Here is a 19,666-nt window from a genome sequence, read left to right as displayed (position 1 = left end):
GAAGGGAGAATGGGATAGGCAGAGTAATTACAGGCCTGTCAGCCTAACCTCAGTGGTGGGAAAATAATTGGAAAAAATTCTGAAAGACAAGATAAATCTGCATTTGGAAAGGCAAGGATTAATTAGGGACAGTCAGCACGGATTTGTTAAGGGAAGATAGTGTCTGACTAACCGGATTGAATTTTTTGAGGAGGTAACCAAGAGGGTCGATGAGGGTAGTGCGTACGATGTAGAATATATAGACTTTAGCAAAGCTTTTGATAAGGTCCCACATGGTAGACTGGTCATGAAGGTTAAAGCCCATGGGATACAGGGCAAAGTGTCAAGTTGGATCCAAAATTGGCTTGGAGGTAAGAAACAAAGGGTAATGATTGATGGATGTTTTTGTGACTGGAAGGATGTTTCCAGTGGGGTTCCGCAGGGCTCAGTACTGGGACCCTTGCTTTCTGTGGTATATATCAACGATTTAGATTTGAATATAGGGAGTATGATTAAGAAGTTTGCAGACGACACTAAAATTGGCTGTGCGGTTGATAATGAAGAGGAAAGTCATGGGCTGCAGGAGGATATCAGTCTACTGGTCAGGTGGGCAGAACAGTGGCAAATGGAATTTAATTCAGAGAAATGTAAGGTGATACACTTTGGGAGGGCTAATAAGAAAAGGGTATACACATTAAGCGGTCGGCCACTTAGTGTAGATGAACAAAGGGACCTTGTCCACAGAACCCTGAAAGTAGCAGGCCAGGTGGATAAGGTGGTTAAGGCGGCATACAGAATGCTTGCCTTTATTGGCCGAGGCATAGAATATAAGAGCAGGGAGATTATGCTTAAATTGTATAATACTTTGGGTTAGGCCACAGCTCGAGTATTGCATGCTGTTCTGGTCACCATATTATAGGAAGGACGTGATTGCACTAGAGAGGGTGCAGAGGAGATTTACTAGGATGCTGCCTGAAATGGAGAATCTTAGATACGAGGACAGATTGGATAGGCTGGGTTTGTTCTCATTGGAACAGAGGAGGTTGAGAGGAGACCTCATTGAGGTGTACAAAATATTGAGGGCCTGGACATAATGGATAGTAAGGCTCTATTTCCATTGGTGGAGGGGTCTATTACGAGGGGGCATAGTTTTAAGGTGGTTGGTGGAAGGTTTAGAGGGATTTGAGGAGGGGCTTCTTTACACAAAGGATTGTGGGGATCTGGAACTCGCTGCCTGGAAGAGTGGTGGATGCAGAAACCCTCATCACTTTTAAGAGATTGTTGGATGGGCACTTAAAGTGTCATAACCTGCAGGGTTACGGACGTAGAGCTAGTAATTGGGATTAGGCTGGATGACTTTTGTTGGACGGAACAGATATAATGGTAACTACTGCAGGGAATAGAATATGGCAAGGGTGATCTCCTGGACTAGTTTTGCTCGCCTGGATGGTTCGGAGAGGAATTTTTTCACCCTAAATTGGCTTGGGTTTTTAAATCTGGTTTTTGCCTCTCCCAGGAGATCACATGGCTCCGGTTGGGGTGGAGTGTAGAATGTTTTAGCATAAGGGGTTGTGGTGAGACGGAATGGTTGGGCTGGATGCTCTTTGTCTTTCAGTCATTGTCATAGGTTTATAAGAGCCGTGTGGCTCTTGGTCGGCCGGCACGGACACGATGGGCCGGAATGGCCTCCTTCTGCGCTGTAAATTTCTATGTTTGATCCCACCTACTGTCTCAGGCCAATGAAAGCAAGAGATTTTGATTTATATCATGGGAAGTATTGGGTGTAAAAAAATATGGAAAGGTTTTAAGTTGTTTAAATTACATATCTTGAAAACAATTGCTACACACAGATACAATGTAGAACAGCGAAGTATTTAAGCTTGTTCCACCCATGACAGACATTTGGGGCTGCGCAAGTGCCCCTTTTTCTGAGGCCCATTAGGGTTCCGGGAAGGTGGGGGGCGGGGGAGGCAAGACGCATTGTTGGGGGTAAGGAGAGGGTGCTACCAGCTCCTGGGAAATTGCCCGAGAATTTGCAGAGGCGCTGGGCAGCTGACCGACATCCGCTTGCGAGGCGGAAGTTAAAGGAGAGGTCGCCAGTGCCCCACGCCGCCACCTTACTTTTTTTGCCGACTCCTGGGTTGGCTTCACTACCTGTATCTTCGCGTGGTGTGGGCTGCCGCTGGGGGCAGCACCCAAAACAATCAGGGCGCAGAGCAATTTAGCCCCCTTAGAATTGAATAATACCATGTGCGACCAATGACTTTTGTGGTTCTGTGTTGTGTAATAAATCTGGAGTATTGCACAGTTCTTTGTTGTGGAATATCTCTGGAGTTCAGCTGCTTTTCAAGTTTTCCTCTGCTCGCGCAGCTGGCCAATACTTCATCTTTAAGTGACCAATGAATAACGAGCCCTGCAGTCACTCACTTCACCAGTGCTTATGGCTGGTGAGGTTTTCCCAGGGAAATATCAAAGTGACAGCATTTAAAATGTCAGAACCTACTGAAGAAAACTAGGTTGTTGTGCTAGACCGATGACAAGATTTTGTGTGTGCTCACTTAGAGAAAGAAATAGCCACAAGACTGAAAGGGAAGACTTCCTTGAGCCGATGAATCATTCTCTGCTATGATACATATATTGTTACTCAATCATTTAAACAGAGACAAGGCTCATTAGTCATTCTAAATGAATTCTTGAAGGAAGGATTCTCCCTTATAAATAATAATGAGCTGAGTGACTCACCGCTCCACCATCGCAGGCAATATCATCCTAGTCATCTGTAGGAGAATTATAAAAAAGTGAAATGTCAAGAAGCAAAAAGGATTTAAAAAAAAACACACTTGCAAACTAATTTGAGAATTATGTTGCTCACTAAAATTGATTATTTTCAACTTTTCAAAAGAAATATTAAAATATGACCTGTCTTCACAAGAGTCTGCAGCAGAAAAAAAATATTCCCTTAGAACAATTCCATTTAAAATACTCATTCATATAAGAGCTACAGAGGAATCTTGTATTAGTATCAATGACATTCCTGCACTATTTAAGATTCACAATTAGATTGGTACTGTTGCTTTACAAGTGAACATATAAATGCAAATACAAGCTGCCTCCAGGTGTAGGAGCTATACATGAACAGGAGGGGAGCAGTGTTTTGAAAAGCCACATGCAAATATGCACGTGGAAATGCCATGATTTGTCTGATCGCAAATATACTGGTCTGTTCCAGAGCTAGCCTTACCACCTTTTTTTCCAAATGGTTAGATGACCCCGATGGAGTGCTCTACTGTCCACTTCCCCTGCCGATAGGCAACCCATCCTGTCAGATGCATTTGTTACCATTGTCAACTGTGCAAGTAGCTGTTGGTGTATAAGGATTCCTTTTTTTTTGTATTGTATCCTCATCTGACTATGGAGAGATCTCTAGTCGAGATTCAGTCAACTGGTTCAGTTACTAGTTGGGAAAGGGAGGTTCTGCAGGGAGAGCAATGACAGAGCAAAGAGCTGAATTGGTGGCAATTGGGAATCGCAAAGAGCTGCTGCCGTCAGACCTAAAACAGCCAACTAGAGAGAATTATAGCCCTTCCTGTAAACTGTAAGCCAGTCCAGAGAAAGAACACCGACTGCTGGTCTAGTTGAAATACCCGAGAATATCAGCTCCTACTTGGCTTGTAGCTTTCTTGTAATTGACTAAATCACAGCTGTACTGAGTATCTGTCACACAGCTGTGCTGAAAACCTTCGGCATGGGGCTCGGATAAGCCAACTTGTCCATGTAAAGACATGCAAGATGTTGCATGGAAGGTATTTTGAGCATTTTGGACATATAATTTAACAAGTGGTGGGGAAAGGTCACAGAGTAACCTAAAATGAAAATGATGCCCCTGAAAATGAACCAGAGAAACTTCTAGTAGCAATACGGGATCCTTTCGGCCCATCACAGCTGAGCAGATCCATGGGCACACTGGCTGAATAATCTGTTGCAGCATGCATACCTCGGGTGTATCCTATTTTAAACAGTCTGGTTAGGATCTCGAAGTCTGGTATATTTTGCAATCACCATGTCTTTCCATGGACTACAAAATAACTAGAATAGAAACCAGCTCCGAGAGTGAACTCTTTCTTTGGAGCCAATGGTCTTTCTACGTAGGCTGACAATACTAGAATCATAGAATGATTCAGAACAGGAGTCCATTTGGCCCAGCGTGCCTGTGTTGGCTCTTTAAACGAGCTATCCAATCAGTCTCACTGCCCTTCCTTCATCCCATGGCTCTGCAAATTTGTCGCATTCAAGTATTTAACCATGATCGTGCCCTGCAGATTGTCTGACCTAATCATCCAATGGAATCTCTCAGAGGGATGCTTGTGAAAAAGAGAGCGGAACCCTCTTTAGGACAATTGTGCCTGTATTTATGGTTTTCCAAAGACTGCACATTTTAGCAGACCTCTACCAGAGTTCCAAGAGGAAGGAGAATATCTGGTGAGACACTGATCCTGGGCCCAAGATCATCCTAATTTGGCAGAAAATAAGAGGGAGGGACAATTTAAGGTACAATGCTCTGGCATTTTGGTGGTGACACCAGAAGGCTGAGCAAAGCTTTGTCACTACAGTTAAGTAAAGTACACGACATCATACTTTTCATAGCAGGCATATTTTGCAGATTTATATGGTTCCAACAGGTAATCTGTCCCTGTTAAAGCATAGTAGTAATAAAAAAATCTGCATTTGTATAGTGCCTTTTTATGTCAAAGTTTTCTATGTGAATGAATGAAATACTTCAGATCTGCAGTGATTATTACTATGTAGGCAAAGCAGCTCCTGTACCTTCCATGGGAGTCATTTTGAATGCAGTGATACTAATCCGTGAAGCAATACACCAAGAGCCTCAAATCTCACTGCGGCAACCAGTGCTTGAACCACTACTTCCTGCTGCAGCATAGAAACCTGTATTTAGTCAATGATCAAAATCACCAATTGACTTTTGAAATTGCCCGAATTCATTCCAAGAATTGGAGCTGTGCAACTCTTCAATGGACACCTGGTCTAATGGGACTGGTGGCATCGCAATAGGATTAGACTCTGGTTGGTAAATTTATTGGTTGGCTACAGGTCTTTGTTGGGAAGTCAACTTGTGTAATACATGCAAGGAGAGAACATGTGGTATTCTATATCTCAAACATGATATTTTCATGTGCATACTCAACATGAGGACTCCCAATATAGACTTTACATCTAGTGTGTGGATGTTGCAGTATTAAGATATTTACTGGAGCAATACCTTTTTCAAATATCCTACATGTATAGAATTACATATTTCATCAGGGTTCTTATAGTCTGAACTTTAAACACATGAAATATTAAATGAAAACTTATTAATTCTTAAGCTTCGGGTGTGATAATTTAACCTGCGATTAACAAATATATAAATTTGAAGACTATATTCCTACATGATCCATCATTGGGCATGTGAAAACATTCCCATAAAACTGGAGACTCTAATTTAACAATCTTTTAGACAAAAAAAAAATCTGAAATAGTCCAGTTAAATATTTTTCATATAAAAGAGCTCCGAGAATGTCAGGTTGCATTATTAAATGTTTACAGTAATGCCATTATGTTTTGCAATGCACATCAGCTTCATAAAGCTATTAAAAAGGTTTCCTGTTTAGGATATACAATGCAGAATTTTTAACCATTTGTGGATTTTCTGCAATGCTGCTCATGGTAAGTCAGGTGATGCACTATTTTAGGAGGTGTGTGTTACACCATGTAGTTTGCAATGTCTTATTCTGCTGTTAAGGCTTGAAATCATAGGCCAAATTAAAGCCACAAAGTCTTTGCTTTTTAAAATAAAAGATAGAAAGGAAAATAACTTAATGTAGCGCATTTCATGACCTCAGGATGTCTCAAAATGCTTCAAAGCCAATGAAGGACTTTTGAAGTGTAATCACTTTTGTAATGTAGGAAATATGGCAACCACTTTGCACACAACAAGGTCCCACAAATGGCAATATCATAACCTGATAATCTGTATTTAGTGATGTTGGTTGAGGGTTAATATTGGCCCTGCTCCTCTTCAAATAATACTATTGAATCTTATCAGACAGTAGGGGTAAAGGGTAGCTATTCACAGTGGCAGAAGGTGGGTAGTGGTGTTCCACAAGGATCAGTGCTGGGGACCACTGTTGTTCACAAATTATATTAACGATTTAGACGTTGGAATCAAAAAAACAATTTCTAAATTTTCTGATTACACCAAATTGGATTGGGGCGGGGGGGCAGGGGGTGGCGAGAGAGTCAATACTGAGGAAGACTGCAAAAAATTGTAGGAGAATATTAATAAACTTGCAGAATGGGCATATAATTGGCAAATGAAGTTCACCACAGATGAATATGAGGTATTATATTTTGGTAGGAGGAAGAGAGGGCACATTACTTTAGGCGAGTCTAGGTGGGGTAGAGGAACAAGGTGTACAAATACACAAATCACCTAAAGTTGCGACACAGGTTAGCAAGGCTGTTAAAAATGCAAATCAAGCACTAGGGTTTATTTCTAGAGATATAGAATTGAAAAATAGGAAAGTTATGCTAAAACAGGTCATTTGACAGTGTTCACCAAATGAATCAACTAGTATAATCGCACGCTACTGTGCACATCCCACATCTTAATAGTCCCCTTTATCAAACAGTTACAAAATTCCCTTTTAAATGTACTTGCTGACTCTGCTGCAACAATGGTTTGAGGCAGAAATTCCCAAAAAAGTGTTATATTTCTTCCAGGTTGTGGATGTCACTGGCAATGCCAGCATTTATTACCCATCCCCAATTGCCCAAGGTGGTGGTGGTGAGCCGCCTTCTTGAACCATTGCATACCATGTAGTGAAGGTACTCAGTGCTGTCAGGGAGGGAATGCCAGGACTTTGATTCAGCCCTGATGAAGGGACGACGATATAGTTCCAAGTCAGGATGGTGTGTGTCTTGGAGGTGGTGGTGCTCCCATGCGCTGCTACCCTTGTTCTTCTAGGTGGTAGAGGTTACAGGTTTGGGAGGTGCTGCCAAACAAGTCTTGTCAAGTTGCTGCAGTGCATCTTGTAGATGGTACAAACTGCAGCTACGGTACACCAGTGGTGGAGGGAGTGAATGCTGAAGATGGTGGATGGGGTCCCAATCAAGCGGGGTGCTGTGTTCTGGATGTTGTCGAGCTTCTTGAGTGTTGTTGGAGCTGCACTCATCCAGGCAAGTGGAGTGTATCACACTCCTAACTTGTGCCTTGTAGATAGTGGAAATGCTTTGGGTAAATCAGGTGGCGAGACACTCACTGGAGAATACCCAGTCTCTGACCAGCTCTTGTTGCCAGTGTTCAGGTGGCTGGTCCAGTTAAGTTTCTAGTCAATAGTTACCACCTCCCCCCCCCCCGCCATCCCCAGGATGTTGATGGTAATGCTGTTGAATGTCAAGGGGCGATGATTAGATTCTCGTTGGTTGGGGATAGCCATTGCCTGGCATTTGTGTGGCACAAATTTTACTTGCCATTTATCAGCCCAAGCCTGAATGTCAACCAGGTCTTGCTGTATGCAGGCATGAACTGCTTCATTATCTGAGGAGTTGCGAATGGCACTAAACACTGCAGTCATCAGCAAACATCCCCACTTCTGACCTTATGATGGAGGGAAGGTCATTGAAGCAGCAGCTGAAGACGGTTGGGCCTAGGACACTGCCCTGAGGAACTCCTGCAGCGATGTCCTGGGGCTGAGATAATTGACCACCAACTACCACAACCTCAGTATAACTCCAGCCAGTGGAGAGTTTTCCAAGATTCCCATTAATTTCAGTTTTACCAGGGCTCCTTGATGCCACAATCGGTCAAATGCTGTCTTGATGTCAAAGGCAGTCACTCTCACCTCACCTCTGAAATTAATCCCTTGTCCATGTTTGGACCAAGGCTGTAACTAGGTCTGGAGCCGACTGGTCCTGATGGAATGCAAACTGGGCATCGGTGAGCAGTTTATTGGTAAGTGCCGCTTGATAGCACTGTCGACAATACCTTTCATCACACTGATTATTGAGTAGGTGGTAATTGGCCTGATTGGATTTGTCCTGCTTTTTGTGGACAGGTCATAACGGGACAGATTTCCACATCGTCAGATAGATGCCAGTGTTGCAGCTGTACTGGAACAGCTTGGCTAGAGGTACGGCTAATTCTGGAGCACAAGTCTTCAGCACGACAGCTGGGATGTTGTCGGGGCCCTTAGCTTTTGCTGTACCCAGTGCACTCAGCCGTTTCTTGACATCACATGGAGTGAATCGAATTGGCTGAAGACTAGCTTCTCGATGGGGACCTCAGGAAGAGGCCAATATGGGTCGTCCACTCAGCACTGCAGCCTTGCTTGAGTGCAAGGCTCTGCCATCATTGAGGATGGAGATATTCATGGAACCCTCCCCCCGTTAGTTGTTTAATGGTCCACCACCATGCATGACTGGATGTGACAGGACTGCAGAGCTTTGATGTGATCCGTTGATTGTGGGATCGCTTAGCCCGGTCAATAGCATGCAGCTTCCGCTGTTTAGCATGTATGTAGTCCTGTGTGCTGCAGCTTTCCCAGGTTGGCACCTCATTTTTAGGTACGCCTGGTGCGGCTCCTGGCTTGCCCTTCTACACTCAAAACCAGGGTTGGCCCCCTGGCTTGATGGCAATGGTAGAATGAGGGATATGCTGGGCCATGAGGTTACAGATTGTGGTGGAATAAATTTCTGCTGATGGCCCACAGCACCTCATGGATGCCCAGTTTTGAACTGCTAGATTTGTTCTGAATCTATCCCATTTAGCACGGTGGTAGTGCTAAACAATACGATGGAGGGTGTCCTTAGTCTCCACAAGGACTGTGCGGTGGTCACCGCTATCAATGCTGTCATGGACAGATGCATCTACGACAATGTAGATTGGTGAGGACGAGGTCAAGTAGGTTTTTCCTTCATGGTGGTTGTCTCACCACCTGCTGCAGGCCCAGTCTGGCAGTTATGTCCTTCAGGGATTGTATCAGGGAAAAAAAGCAAGTCGATATATTGGCTAGAAAACACACTGGTTTAGGGAAGGGAATGTGTCACTCTTACCCAGTCAGGTCTACATGACTCCAGTCCCACACAACATGGTTACGTCTATCTATCCTCTGAAATGGACTAACAAACCAAATCAATTGTATAACAATTGCTATAAAGCAATAAATTGGCCCACCACCTTTCAAGACAACAAAGAATGGGCACTAAATAATGTGGCGTTGTCAGCGCTACCACATCCAAGAACCAGTTTCTATGAAAGTCAGAAGCCCTCATCCCGATAGTAATACCTAGTGAATCTATCCTACATCTTCTCCATTCATTTTATATCCTTCCTATTATGGGGTGTTCAAAACTATACATAATGCTCCAACTGCAGTCCACAGTCTTATTGGCCTTTTCATAGTCTTATTTACTTGTGCTGCCACCTTCAGTAAGCTGCATATTGTTTCACTACTCAGTTTAAAATCTGACCATTACACAATGAATTTCTTCCCAATCTCTTCCAAAAATACATCATTTCACATTTCCCTAGAGTGAACTGCACCCACCACCGATCTGACCATCACGTTAGCCTGTGCCTTCCTGCGGTTTTACACATCGTCGTCCCCATTCCCCAGTATGGCAGCAGCAAATTTGGATATGGTTTCCTCAATTGGCAGACCATTTATGGATACAGTAAATAGCAGCCCAAACACACACTGCTTATGGAAAGCCATTCACCAGTCCCCAAAAAAACTTTTTTATTTCAACCATTTGTTTTCTGCCCTCCAATCACCTTTCCATCCATGTGTTACCATTTTCTTAATTCCATGTGCATTACGCTCACCATAGGTATTTTATATTTTAACAATCTGGTAAAGTATGAAGATGATAAATTATATACCGACCACCAAGTACAAATATTCTGTAAATTAGTTGTGCTAGACAAAAAACATGAATCTTTAAACACTTATTTCAAAATGTCCCGATTTCTTAAAAATACAGAAATGCCTCTTAATTCATAAAGACTTTACATGTTAAATGTCAAGCATCATTCATCAAATGCACTAGCATTGATGTGATGCTGGGATTGAGGAGGTGTTTTTTTTATGAAGAGTACATTCTGAAAAATATGGGAATGCTTTTGTAACCCAGTGAGTTCCTAACTGAATGCATCAGGACTGTCAGTTTTCTTTTAAAAAACTGCGACTACAGTAATTACCAGTTTTGCTTACTCTTCATAAACATGTAAATTGTTAGTCAAATCTACACCTGCAATGAACCTCTGAAAATAGTAAGCAGAGATTTTTTTTTTTTTTAAAAAACATGATAAAAACAGCTGCAACCTGTAAGCATTGTTGAATTAGAGATTAAAGTTGAAATTGGCATGATGAAATTGTAAATTTGCATTCAATCCGCGCAGCGTTTTTGGTGCTAAAGTTTAAATGCAGGGCGTGGCCTCAGTGACTTCCATCAATTGCAACTGTGGACGATCGTGGTGATTTATTTTGAATTAATTTCTGTTCCATAACATTCTATGATTCTAAATAAACAGACATCTCTCCAATGTATAAAACTAGCAATGATTTTTTTTTAATAAACATTTAATTCAGTTTTCTGATCACGTGACCAATTGCAGAATTTGAGTTCCTTGAACTAATTTCTTAAAATTTTGATCAGAAAAGGTCATTCAGTTGCTGGCAGAGAAATGGAACCCTCATTATGCTTGCACAGAGTAATATAACTTCATGTTTGCCAAGATCTGCGGCGTTTTCATTAGTCGAGTGATTTTTATGAGTGAGCTGCCAGTTCCATTGGGAACAAGCAGCAGCTGAAGTACAATCATTTTATCGGATTCCTGGAACTCCCCTTAGTGAGCGCTACTGGCTACAAACTGACTGCAGGGTTTTGCCAATCTTGCTCGATTTTATTTTTTGACATGCTAAATGAAACTGCTTATTCATTCCAGACAGATGCAACAAAATATTAATGATAGCTTGGTCAAAGGAACTCCAGGAAAATGCCTCTACATCTACCTCTTGTATGAAATTAAAAAAGCAATGTCTTCCAAATGTGCCTTTCTAATTCCAGGGTGTAATAATGGAGCACACCTTAAAAACAGAAGCACTCTTAAAATTTTATTTGCTTCATTCCATTCTTTTTGCATGAAACCTTTTCCTTCTGAAATCACAATATTGCTGTAATTATGAATTTCTTAATTTCACTTTATTGTGGAGAAAGCTAGTGCATCTCTATCAGACATAGATAGCATAGGTTAACACAGCCAGTTTGCAACTGCCTTAGCTGTGAGCAACATGCTTTACAAACACACCTATCAAAGGCTGTTTTGGATAGATAGCAACTACCATTTGAAGTTTGCCAAATTGATCTTTTCCTCACTGTGTTCTACATTGCCATCTTCCATGAGCTGTACATTGGTGCTCAGATCATTAAGAATTTCATAACTGCAGACAAGTCTTACTGACACATGGAGCGAGCTCCTGCTTTTGAGTAAATAAAACCAATACTGATTTACCCTCATGTCAACCCCTACATAACTGTCCTTTTAAAGCAACAGTTTCAGAGACTATTAAAAAAACACATTTATCAGGGCAGAGCTATTGGGGACAGGCAAGACAGTTCAGAGATCTAAAGTTGAAATGTATGCTGCACCGACTATTGAACAATGATGCATTAACATCCTGATTTGTTGAATCAACTCCAGAACTCCAAATTGGCAAATGTACAGAGAGTTCAGATGCTCAGTGGACCCACTTCACTCCCAAGTCATCAACAACTTGAGGGCAGGACTTGTGGGAGATGGCGACCATATTTTCTTCCATCTCTGAACATTATAATAAGCCAAAAATAAACTAGTGTTCTGGCGAAAGTCTGGGTATTTCCAGCATTTTCTGTTTTTATTTCAGATTTCCAGCATCTGCAGTACTTTGCTTTTGCATTAGTGTGCACAAGGGCATCCAAATCAAAAACAAATTTCACTGACTGAAATATGCTTTTCTGATGCCGCACATAGCACAAGAAATTTGGTCACTAGCTTGACGATCGGTTTGAGACCATTTTTCTGAATGGGATACATGTAACAGCCCAAGTACTGCACAAGCAGAGCAGAAGACAGGCAAAAATAGCAGGCACATGTGCACACAAAACTAACAGGAGAATTAAGCATGCCATTTTAAAAGATCAAAAGGAAAAAAAAATACCAACAGTTATGAAACTCACCCATAGCTTAGATGTACAGACGAGCATTAGTGAAAGGAGCTAAAAAATTTAATAAATGGCATGGATAACCATAGGTTGCTCTTCATTCCATTCTCACTGTCACTAGCCATTGCTCTGGCTACCTTATTGCCATCAGCACATTACATATCTGACAAGTACTGCCCAAATCAACTGAATCAGATAAGACCATTCCTGTAAATTTGGTACATTGACTAAGAACCAATTGTAAAACCAGCATGTACCCTGTGCTTGTTCTTCACAAGGAAAGCAATAAAACAATTGAAGTCAATGAAGGCTGCAAGAAAGTACCACTGAGACCAGGATCAGGAATAAATTACTGCACACATATGCACCATGCTAACACACATGTTTTCTCCTCCCATTTTACTCTTAGTTGTTCATCAAAATTTCTTCAGCAGGTCCTCAGACAATTGCCAAGATATCTGCAGAGTTTGCTAGCTGGGACCAGGATAACCTGCTGGTATTTTTGAAGCCCTCCAAAGTAGTTTTAACCAACTACCTAAGGAGTTCCTTCTCCATGCAAGATCGTTCCAGTTGTCAAGCTATGGAAAAGGTAGTCAAAATGAAATTTGATTTGATGCCAGAACACAAGAAATGTTTTTTTTGGCCAACATTAACCTAGTTACAATCCTATTTAAGAAAGAAAGTTCCTAACAAATTGATCAGAATCCAAATTAATTCGAAAGTATTTTATTATAAAACAAAAAAAACAAACTTTGTGGTCCATTAAATGGCATGATTCCATTTTTTTTTTTAGGGCTTCACCAGATACTTCTCTTGTATTCAATGCCAAAGATGACCACCGTAAATCAGCTCTCATTCCTTACAAAACAGGAATGCAACTTACTAACAATATCTGAGAATGTACATTGCCCAGTGGTTCATACTAAAATGACTAATTAGTTCAGCGAGTTGACAAGCCCTTGAGGATGAAAATTTTAAATTGAAATCGTTGGGGGACTGGGAGTAGAAAGGCTCGCTTATGCTCAGAAAGGGGATCTGCTCACTGCAGTGTCTCAAAGTGAACTTCAAAGATATCCATACCTACTCCCTTCAAAAGCTCAAGACAGGCCAACAATTGAGAGCGAGAGAAACAGAAAAGAGGAGAAGGAGAGGGGGGGGGGGGGGGGGGAGGAAAGAGGGGGATGCAGAGAGAGCAAGAGAAAAAAAGAAAAAAAGAGAGAAAAAAAGGAGAGGGAGAGAGAGAGAGAGAGAGAGAGAGAGAGAGAGAGAGAGAGAGAGAGAGAGCGCTCAAAGCGCTTTACAGCCAATGAAGTACTTTTGGAGTCTTGTAATTTGGAGTTTGGAAACGTGGCAGCCAACTTGCGCACAGCACGCTCCCACAAACAGCAATGTGATAATAACCAGATAATCTGTTTTTGTTATGTTGATTGAGGGATAAGTACTGACCAGGACACTGGGGACAACTCCCCTGCTCTTCGAAATAGTGCCATGGGATCTTTTACGTCCACCTGAGGGGGGCAGACGGGATCTCGGTTTAAAGTCTCATCTGAAAGATGGCTCCTCCGACAGTGCAGCACTCCCTCAGCACTGCGCTGGAGTGTCAGCCTCGATTTGTGCACTCAAGTTCCTGGAGTGCAACTTGAACCCACAACCTTCTAACTCAGGGGCAAGTGTGCTACCCACTGAGCCACAGCTTACAAAAGTAAGCAGGAAGTTAATGTGTCAAAAATTCCAGCCTCACCAGACCTATATGAAGTGCGCACAGACCTGGCGAGGCCTCGCAAATGCCAGTTCTCAGGGCGCGATGCGCATGCGCCGAAAATCTGCTTTTCCGATCCGTCAAGATCCTCCACATCCCCGGGAGAAGGACATTTGCGCGGGAGAGATTGGGCTATTTGTCCAACTCATTCCCAGCGAATGTCCTTCAAACCTTTAGGCCTGGTAAAAGCAGGTGTATAGTTTACTTTCACCAGCGTAAGAGTTTTAAAACATTTAATCATATTTTTGTTAAAAACCCTGTCCATTAAGGCAAGTTTATTTTATACCCTATTAAAACATTTTTAAAAATTTCAAAAAGTTAATATTTTTTTCTAAAACATTTAATTAACTTTAATTTCAATTAATTTTAAATAAGTGAGGTGTTTTAAAAAAAAATTATGTTGTGTTTCTTGATTTAGGAGGATTTTCTCATTAATAGTAATGGGAACTCGTAAAAATGGAGTTCCCATCATCAATAACAACACTGCAGAGTGATTGGTGGTCCAGGCCCATGTGTCTCCAACATTTCCATACATACGGGAAAGTCGTCCCCTTGTACGCTGCACATTGAATGAAGGCCTCCGACAGGAATCGAAGGTGCCTCCGTGACTACCAGGTATTTTCACAAAAAAATTTTGGGTCGGAGGCTCTTACTGAAATTTCTCACCCCAATATTGTACGGTTCTGTACTATAAAATGCTTACTTTTAACAAACTGGTAAATGTGTTAATCTGAAGAACAAGCTCTCCCGTCTTCCTGTTTCACTTTTCCCATTGATAAACACATTCAGTAATTTATAGCCTGCATGGCACAGTCGGAAAGTATTTATTCTTCCACTATCCAGAGGGATTAGAGGAATATGATAAACTTTGCAGTTAAAAAAATTCACACACATCAAGGCCAAACAGTCTCAATGCAACAATTTGCAACTGTACGAGACTAGTTTTCTCTACAACACAATGTGGATTCTACCCCAGCCCCAAGACACCAAATCTGCAGCAAAATAAGTTTCTAAAAGCGATCAGCAACATTTCAAACAGATACTAAAATACAGATTTTTTTAATGACTTAAAATGCAACATTTCTTCCTATACATCACAGCCATTTAATACTAAATTGAGTATTCAATACTAGGCAAGAACTGACAAGGTAGTCAACTTGTTTTTTGCTTTAGGAATGTCTCAAATTGGACGATGAACTGAGCTCTGCATATGTTCTTGTGTGCAGCGTTCTGCTTCATTTGATCAGGGAGGTGTGCGAGCAGGCAGAAGCCTGCTTTCTCCAGTTACAACATTCCAGAAGTTATGCTGTTTAACTTGTACTGCTGTATATCTGCACTATTTGTTCCAGAGCAGCTACAAAAAGTGGCGACACAAAGTAGAAAATAGAAAGTGTGCTCCAAGCTTAAGACACCAGAACAGATTAGATGAAGCTACGTCTGAATGTGACCTGTGCTCGACGTGACCAGGGAAATGCTTTATGTGCACGTTGGGTACCATGAGTACTAAGCATTCTAGCTCCTACACATGGACAAGTGACATCTTAATGGGCACGAAACACTAACCAGAAAAAAAGCCGTTGATTGTTTCTCCAATTTTCAAATTCTTGTTTAGTGATTGTAAAAATGAACTTGAAATTTGGAGGGTGCAAAACCAAGAAATCATAAATGGCAAATATCACCCAATAATTTCATCAATGTAGTTTCAAATAATATATACCAGAGAATTTGAGATTAGCAGTTACCAGATTGTTAAATGGTACATATCCGTACAATATTAACTTTATAAATTAAAATTAGATTTAATATAAACTGTTTACAGTGGCTGGAATTATTCAACATTGAATAATTAAACCAGTTAGGAGTGTGTGAATGGGTCAGATGTACCAGTTCATGCTGCTAAAAGTTAAATACTTCTTCACATTTCATTTTTCTGCATGAGCAAAAACTTTAATTTTGTATGTTACATAAAATCTTAAATTCATGGCATTTGTTCCCTGAAGCACGCTTGCCAACGCCCACAGACTCTGTTCATCCGCACACTCTCACACCCACACAGTCTCTCACAGGCACACACACGCTCTTCCTCTGCAGTTATACCTAGCACGACCTAGAGTATATTTACCAGCACACAGTTGGGAATTATTTCCGATGTTGCTAATATCTTAAAGTCGTGAGGCTGCAATTGGTCTGGATTCCATTTGCTCAGTGCATTAAAGAAAATCACAATGTACTGCAGTTCTAGAATTTTCTTTAAAGAATTCCTTATTAAATGATTGTGTTGTTGGTATAACCCCTGTACACTGCAGTATTTGCCTTCCATAAAAAAAAACCTTACATCTTACATAACTTTCCCTTTAGAATTTGTACTGGAAAAACAGTTGCAAAAATATAATTGGCTGAATTTGTGTAGTTTAAAAAAAAAACTCAGTACAAGGAACATAACTACCATTAGGAAGCAAAAATTATTAGAAGGCAGTTGGCATATAATACAGTGCAATATAATGGATGACTTATGTTTACATGAATTATCTAATTGTAATTCAAGAATACAACTTGCATACAAGTTATGCTGAGATTTTTTCCCTCTCAACTTACCCAGGCAGAGTAAGTAATTTTTTTTTCTTGCTTTAATCTCTCCAATTAGGTTTCCACCCTGCCACAGTAATGACATGGCTTTAATCAAAGTCACAAATGGCATCCATGTAACTGGTACATTATCCCTCCTCGTTCTCTCTGCAGCCTTTGTCACAGTCAATCATGCCATTCTCCTCCAAACCTCTCCTCTGTTGCCCTGTTCAGTGGAAGTGCCCTTGTTTGGTTTCACTCTTACCCATCAGATTATAGCCAGCGCATCCAGTAATTACTTCTCTTCCTGCCCCCACACTTATCTTTGGAGTCTCCCAAGAATCTATTTTTGGCTCCCTCCTCTTCTGTATCTACATGTGGCCTCCTGGGACATCAGCCACAGATATGGGATTAGCTTCCACATGTATGCTAATAACTTCCAGCTCTACCATCTTTCTCAAACCTACTATTCTTTGTACCATCAGATTGCTTGACCGACATTGTGTTGAATGAGCTGCAAGTTCATCCAGCTAAATATTGGGAAGACTGAAACGATCGTCTTAGGCCACCACCACAAACTTTCCACCGAATCCAAACACCTCCATGACCACCATCTCAGGCGGAACCAAACCCTTTGCAACCTTGAGGTCCTAATCAACCCAAGTGGGGCATCTAACTTCACATCCTCTCCATCACAAAGACTGCTTACTTCCAGCTGCAACGTTGTCCATCTCCGCCCATCTGCTGCTAAAACCTTGCCTTTGTTACCTTGGGACTCCTGGCTGGCGCGCCATATATTGATCATGAGACTTTCGAGGTTGATGCACTAAAAATGCCCAGATCACTTTCTTTCACCACTGGTTTTAGCTCTTGATCCTGAAGAGTGTATGTATTTCCAGCATTTGACCTGCCCACATGCATAACATTGCTCTATTGAAGTTAAACATCATTTGTCAAACACGACCCATTCCCCCCAGCACATCTCGACCTGATTGTAATAGTTGAGTATCATCTACAGTCCTGCTCTTGCATATCTTCGTATCGTTCACAAACTTGCAAATCATTTCTCAACACCTGCATCTAAATCATTGATGAAAATAGTAAATAGCAATGGTCCAAACACTAATCCCTGCAGGACATAACTGGATTCCAAGCAGATCTAAATCCATTGACAACCACTTTGTGCCTATGGGAATTTAGACAATACTCACTCCAGCGCAGTTGATTACCACTAATTCCAGAAGATTGGCCATAGTTTTTTACACCTGCCCTAATCTATAAAGTAACCTAGGATCCTTGCATTAAGTATCACTAATTGCAGCTATGCAGTTTAAGATGTTATACTTCAAAAGTTTAAATTAACAACCTACCTACACTCCCTGTCTATGAACTCAGGAATGACCAGGGGTCTGGTGCCACAGCCAATGGAACCCTTCCAAAACAGGACTCACTGCTTCCAGGGAAGGAGCGAGAACTAAAGTGATTGAAGAAAACAAACCTAAATAGCAAACCCAGCTGCAGGACAAATTTAAGGGAAACTCTTAACCATACATTTTTTTTATAAATAGCACCAAAGCACAGTAACAAATAACTAACTTGAATGGAGTTGCACGCAGAAAAAGCATAGCACAAACCTGGCATTCCATAATGGATCATCACACATCTAACTATCTTTTGGTTATTCGAGAGAAAATTTGCAGGGTTAAGAGGGGGGGGGGGGGGGGGGGTAGCAGGGGAGTGGGATTACCTGGAAAGCTCTTCAAAGAGAGCCGGTGCAGATTTGATGTGCCTAATAGCTTTCTTCTGCGCTGTACTATTCTATGAGTGTATGAAACTGTAAGTAGCGATAACCAAAATGGTATGCGAACACTATGCTACAGTACATTTTTTAGATGGTGAAATTATTCTACAAAAAACCCTGCATTGTCAAAACCTGTGCTGCATTTTTAAATCAATTTGGAGCAGTGTGCTTTTCACTTTTATTCTAAATAGAAGATTTTTTTTTAAGCAGGGACAGAGAGTTACCCATGTTTTCACAAATGTAAAAAAATCCATAACCCACAACTACCAGAGACATGAATGAATCATGAAGGTCTTTCACATGCAATGTCATGGAGCTATTTTATTCACTTTAAGGAACCGAATGAAATCCTAAATGGAGTAGCCTTTCAAAACATGGTCTATAATATTGCACACAATTATTAACCAGTCAGCATTCACAAGTGAGATTTTATTCATAAAGTATAATCAATAACCAATACTCAACCAGATGTATGACATGTTACACACATTTGCTTCAATCTCAATGCATCAGACAACAACTTGTATTCATGGGCTGACTTTAACACTGTAAAACGTCCCAAGGTGCTTCACAGGAGCATTATAAAACAAAATCTGACAGAGCCACATAAGGAGATATTAGGGCCGGAGGAGGAGGTTTTAAGGAGCTTCGTAAAAGGAGCAAAAAAAGAGAGGAGGAGGCGCAGTGAGGTTTAGGGAAAGAATTCCAGGCTAGGGACTTGGCAGCTGAAGGCACAGCCACCAATGGTTCAGCAATTAAAATCAGGGATGCTCAAGAGGACTTTAGAGCTGGAGGAGATTAGAGATAGGGAGGGATGAGGCCATGGAGGGATTTGAAAATAATGAGAATTTTAAAATGAAGACATTGCTTAACCAAGAGTCAATGCAGGTCAACAATCACAGAGGTGACGGGTGAACGGAACTTGGAGTGAGTTAGGACACGCGCAATTTTGGATGACCGCCAGTTTATGGAGGGTCACAAATTACATCCTTTGTGACTGACAGACAAACTATCCCTCCTCATCCTTCTTAACTTGTCTGTAGCTTTTGACTACTCTATCCTTCAACACCTCTCCACTATTGTCCAGTTGGGTAGGACTGCACTCGCCTGGTTCCATTCTTATCTATCTAATCGTAGCCAGAGAATCACCTGCAACAGCTTCTCTTCCTGCCCTCATCATTACCTCTGGTGTCCCACAAGGATCTATCCTTGGCCCCCTCCCATTTATATGTTGCCCCATGGCAACATCACCCAAAAACACGGCGTCAGATTCCACATGTACGCTGATGACACCCAGCTCT

The 19,666-nt window shown here is 41.4% G+C and overlaps 1 protein-coding gene across 2 annotated transcripts in view; it reads right to left on the bottom strand.

Moving 5' to 3' along the window:
- LOC139280139 (very-long-chain 3-oxoacyl-CoA reductase-A-like) overlaps positions 1 to 19,666 on the bottom strand; it is a 213,256-nt gene that overhangs the window by 31,866 nt on the left and 161,724 nt on the right. For both annotated transcript variants that reach the window (XM_070899670.1, XM_070899671.1), the window contains exon 7: positions 2,722 to 2,756. In XM_070899670.1, coding sequence (XP_070755771.1) covers positions 2,722 to 2,756 — 35 coding nt within the window. The remainder of the gene's footprint in view (positions 1 to 2,721; positions 2,757 to 19,666) is intronic.

Source organism: Pristiophorus japonicus, chromosome 14 (genome assembly GCF_044704955.1).
Source record: "Pristiophorus japonicus isolate sPriJap1 chromosome 14, sPriJap1.hap1, whole genome shotgun sequence".
Lineage (NCBI taxonomy): Eukaryota > Metazoa > Chordata > Chondrichthyes > Pristiophoridae > Pristiophorus > Pristiophorus japonicus.
The sequence above is the reverse complement of the archived record's forward strand: the minus strand, read 5'-3'. Positions and strand labels throughout refer to the sequence as shown.